This window comes from Azolla caroliniana, unplaced genomic scaffold, assembly GCF_043228905.1.
Source record: "Azolla caroliniana isolate FFs.n. ecotype wild unplaced genomic scaffold, voAzoCaro1.0.p SCAF_2, whole genome shotgun sequence".
NCBI lineage: Eukaryota > Viridiplantae > Streptophyta > Polypodiopsida > Salviniales > Salviniaceae > Azolla > Azolla caroliniana.
This window is the reverse complement of record NW_028230437.1, coordinates 24,737,121-24,741,352: the sequence shown is the minus strand read 5'-3', so window position 1 is coordinate 24,741,352 and position 4,232 is coordinate 24,737,121. Positions and strand designations below refer to the sequence as shown.

The following is a 4,232-nucleotide window of genomic DNA, read 5'->3' as shown; positions in this document are numbered from 1 at the left end:
ATCATTGTAGTGTTTTTCACACACATTTATTAATATAATCATGTGTTTTCACACAAACATAATAGTGATTCAACATGTCTCCTTGCCCTTGCAGAGGTGAATACACTCAATTGTGGTACCATTTTGGTGTTTGTCACACACATTTATTGATATGATCGTGTGTTCACACAAAGTACTTAGTAGCTAAAGCTACATGGGTTGCTATGCTACAACTTTGGACATTGTTAACTCGAAAATTTTGTAAACCTTTTCAATGTGTTTTCACTTAAGGAGGTGGAGCTTTACCCATCCCATCATATAAGATAGTGTTTGACTACAGTAGATATTAGAGCCTATTGGACAATTGGAGTATGAAAAATTAGTTTTTATTTAATGGTCCCTATGGAGTACGACAATAGATATGTAGGGTAAAAGGAAATATTCTTAAACCACATAATAATGATGTTACAAAACTTATTTGTTATTATGTATTTTCAAGTAAGAAGACACCTAAAATCATGAGATAGACATTGTAAAGAGTTGTTGTACTTCATGGTGTCCAAAGAACCTTTCACCCTTACATATAAGGGAAATGTAAGTTTTACTACAATCAGGCATAGGGTTAATGCATGTTCAAGTCCAAAATAAAAAAGAAACTCAATGTGCATGGGATATACAATTTTCATACAATTTCCTTCTTGTTCAAGGACATGCATAACATAGCCATTGATTGATACTAGAAAAGGCAAAACTATATATTTTGAAAAAACAAGGAGTATTGTTGTTAAAGATTAGATTACAAGTTGGGGGTTGAATACCAATCTTTATCTTGCATAAAGCATACATAATAGAACCTATGTAGCAAGATTATGTAATTTAAACAAAATTTTCACATTGATAGGTTTTTTTGTGTCGTATACGGTATACATGCAATAATCTACATGCATTTGTATAATACCATGGATCAACTAGCGTACCAAAACACTAATTTCGATTGATGCCAGACTCATTGAAGCACTAGCCTAATGCTAGTCTGGATCAAGGCTATTCTTGTAAATATCAATAAATTTGATTTTTGTGTGTGTAGACTCTCTCTCTCTCTCTCTAGCTATTTTGTACACATATACTTTATAATTAATTTCCCTATAAACAACGTCATATTAGTTAATGCATGTTGGTTTCTTGAACATATTACTAATTTATTGGTCGCACGTTTGACCAAATTGATTTTTACTTCAGTATCCACAAAGCAAGCAACAATCTTGAGTTGTTTCTCCCTCCCCTATGGATGAGCATGGGTTCATCCCCATGACTCTCATTGTGAGCATCAACACTAGATTAAGCATGTTGTGTATACCAATCTTTTAGCATGATATTGGGGCTTCAACAATATTGAGTTGTCAAAACTAAGAGCAACAAGCTTCATAGGTGTGGTGGTTGGGAGACATATCTACAAAGCCTAAAGAAGATTGAGGTTTTCCTAGTTAGTTCAAAGAACAAAGTTGAAAAAATTAATACATGTTTTTAATTTTAAGTGTGATCACATCAGGAAAATTTCATTCTCCAAAGCTTGGGTCATTAATTATTTGGAATATTCTTATGGACTTGTAGTCGAACATTCAATGAATATAATCTGATTAATGATGAGACTCTCTGTCAAGTTTACCTTGAGGATTCAAGAAGTAGACAATTCAAGACATTTTTCCAAGTGCAATTGAGGGACTAAAGACATAATAAACCTCTTGCAATCATCTCTCAACATGCAAGTGTCTCTTAGAATTGTAATTTATCTCTTAGTTGGCATATGGCACAAATCTTTAGAGTAGAATGAACTTCTTCTATTGGCAAAACACAAAATGGATGGATGTTGGTATGTTGTCACTATGTCAATGCGTTAAACACTTTTGTGGTACAATATCAAGATGTTTGCCTTTTAGATAAGTCTTAAAGATAAACATATATATATAATTAAATCCCATTTTGTAAAACCCTCTGTCTTATATGTTGTTGAATAGAGGCCATATTAAAAATGTACACATATGGTTACAATATCCATTGGATATTTTGAATTTTAACCATCAAATAGAATTCTCTTGCAATGGAATAGTTGGGTAGATAGAATATTAAACAACTCCTCAACAACCTTCTTAACATGATTTAGGCCTTGTAATTGCTTGCTCAAAACAAATTTGTGTTACAGTCACTTGTTTCTAGTAGCTAACAACTAGACATAAATAAGGGCAAGAGTAGTTTAATATTAATACATGACTAACTAATGGTTCCATAGCATATTGCAATGGATTATATATACATATAGTATAATATATACACCATATTGGGCCTAGAGGAGTAGGCTTGTTCTCATAAACAACGTTCTATGTCTTTGCACGAATCAATGTCGGAGTTATAAGTGATGGTGAAATAGTCTCAATCATCTTTGTATCTATTTCATCATCATCTTCCACATCATTCCATAGAAATGAAGCATACGAAGCCATGACATAGCTGCAAAAACATTTTAATATCCTTTATATATGAAGTTCAATCAATTCAATTTTGATCATTTATATAAACGTGACAATATTGTCAAACAAGAAACACATAGATTTTGAAAGTAACACAAATATATGAAAAATATAATGTTAAGAAGCTTATTAATGAATGTATGCTTACATGCATATGTACATGAGCACATGCACATACATACCAATCATTTGGGGAAGATTGGATGGCTTGATCATAGTAAACTTTAGCTTGTTGTCGGTCTTTATGAACATCCCATTGTATCTCAGCATAGCGTGCAAGAATTGTGCCATCAGTGGGATCTCCAACAATGGCCATTTCATAGAGCTCTTCACATTTCCTCATATCTTCTTCCCGATGAGGAGAGTGTTTGTACAAGAACTCTCCATAGTTCCCAAGAAGCAAAGGGTTGTGTGGATCTTCCTCCAATAGTTTTTGGTAGTATTTCTCTCTACTGATCAAATTAATATCATTATTATCATCATCTTTAGATGTTACATTCACACCATGGAAATTATTGTTACCATTATCACCATCATTACCAATATTTAATGTTAAACTTGTAAAAGCTAAATTTCTCCTACTCTCTAGTGATTGATCGAGTGATAGATGAGAACCCACATGGTGGTTAGGAATATGATGCTTACTACCGTGATGACTATTGTTATAATTAAAGCTTGAATCTAGGGTTGGTTGGGATTGAGCTATTGTCATAATATGGAAATTGTTGTATTGAAGAGAGGTCGTAATAGCACTAAGTGTAGAGGAGGTCCTTAGCAGCATATTGGTTAGAGAGCGAGAGGTTTTCTTATCCTAGAGAGATATGCATTCTTATAATAAAATAGTTAAAACTTTATATAAGAATTGCCTTATATGATGATATCATCATGAGTTGATGTTCAAAATCATTTGGTTCTTTATTTAGCACTTTGAACGATTAACCCATATTTGAGTTAGAAAACTCATTCGTCTTGGATTAATTGAAATTGTTGGTCTATGAGTGAATGTGAAAGGTCATTCATCATTGGTGTAGGGATTCTAACATGTTGTTTGTTCGAAGTTTATTAAAATGTCTCCAAAGATCCTATGAGCGTGCTCTCAATACCTTAGACCATTTAAATGATAAGAACAAAAAAAACAAGTAATATATTTGACTTGGTGAATGATTAGACAATTTTGTGCCAATGAAACGTCAAAGTAACATGTTATAATAGTCAAACCTTGTGTACCCCATGGCACATGCTCTCATGATATCCCATCTTACTCCTTATTAACTTTTTAGCCCATGACCCTGTGGGCCGTGGGCCCTTTCACCATTTGCTCCTCCCAAACCTCATTACCCCATGTGGTCACCTATCCCCTCTTTTGTTATATATATTAATATGTACCCAACCATCATCTTGAGAATGCATATACATAACATCGATGTATATGTGCAATATAGTCAAATCAAATCCTAAAAGGGTCATCTTTTAAAGGTAAATCAGTTTTGTACTTTGCTACTTTATTGTAACGTGGCACTTAATTTTTTTTCGAATCTATATATAGCCACAAACGTCAATACTTCAACTTTATACTTTGTTTTATATATTAGTCACATAAACAACAAAGGTAGCATACCATATCTCATGCTTACAAACATGTACGTTTTGTTGTAGCTTCATCACGTAAGTTTTTTTGCTTTTCCAAGCTCTTCAATGCGTTGCCATAAATATTGTGGTTGTGTGTCG

The 4,232-nt window shown here is 33.2% G+C and overlaps 1 protein-coding gene across 1 annotated transcript; it reads right to left on the bottom strand.

The window, feature by feature from the left end:
* Positions 1 to 2,034: 2,034 nt before the first annotated feature.
* LOC147867753 (uncharacterized) lies at positions 2,035 to 3,344 on the bottom strand. Its single transcript, XM_087339624.1, has 2 exons — positions 2,687 to 3,344; positions 2,035 to 2,484 (listed from the first exon to the last, which is right to left on the bottom strand). Exons 1-2 carry the CDS (start codon positions 3,283 to 3,285, stop codon positions 2,355 to 2,357), a joined length of 729 nt encoding a protein of 242 aa, XP_087195750.1. The 5' UTR covers positions 3,286 to 3,344; the 3' UTR covers positions 2,035 to 2,354.
* Between the last annotated feature and the right edge of the window lie 888 nt (positions 3,345 to 4,232).

Coding starts and splice junctions, on each gene's coding strand:
- LOC147867753 (XM_087339624.1), bottom strand. CDS start 3,285: ATGCTGCTAAGGACCTCCTCTACACTTAGTGCTATTACGACCTCTCTT. Junction 2,485..2,686: donor CAATCTTCCCCAAATGATTG/GTATGTATGTGC, acceptor ATGTTTTTGCAG/CTATGTCATGGCTTCGTATG.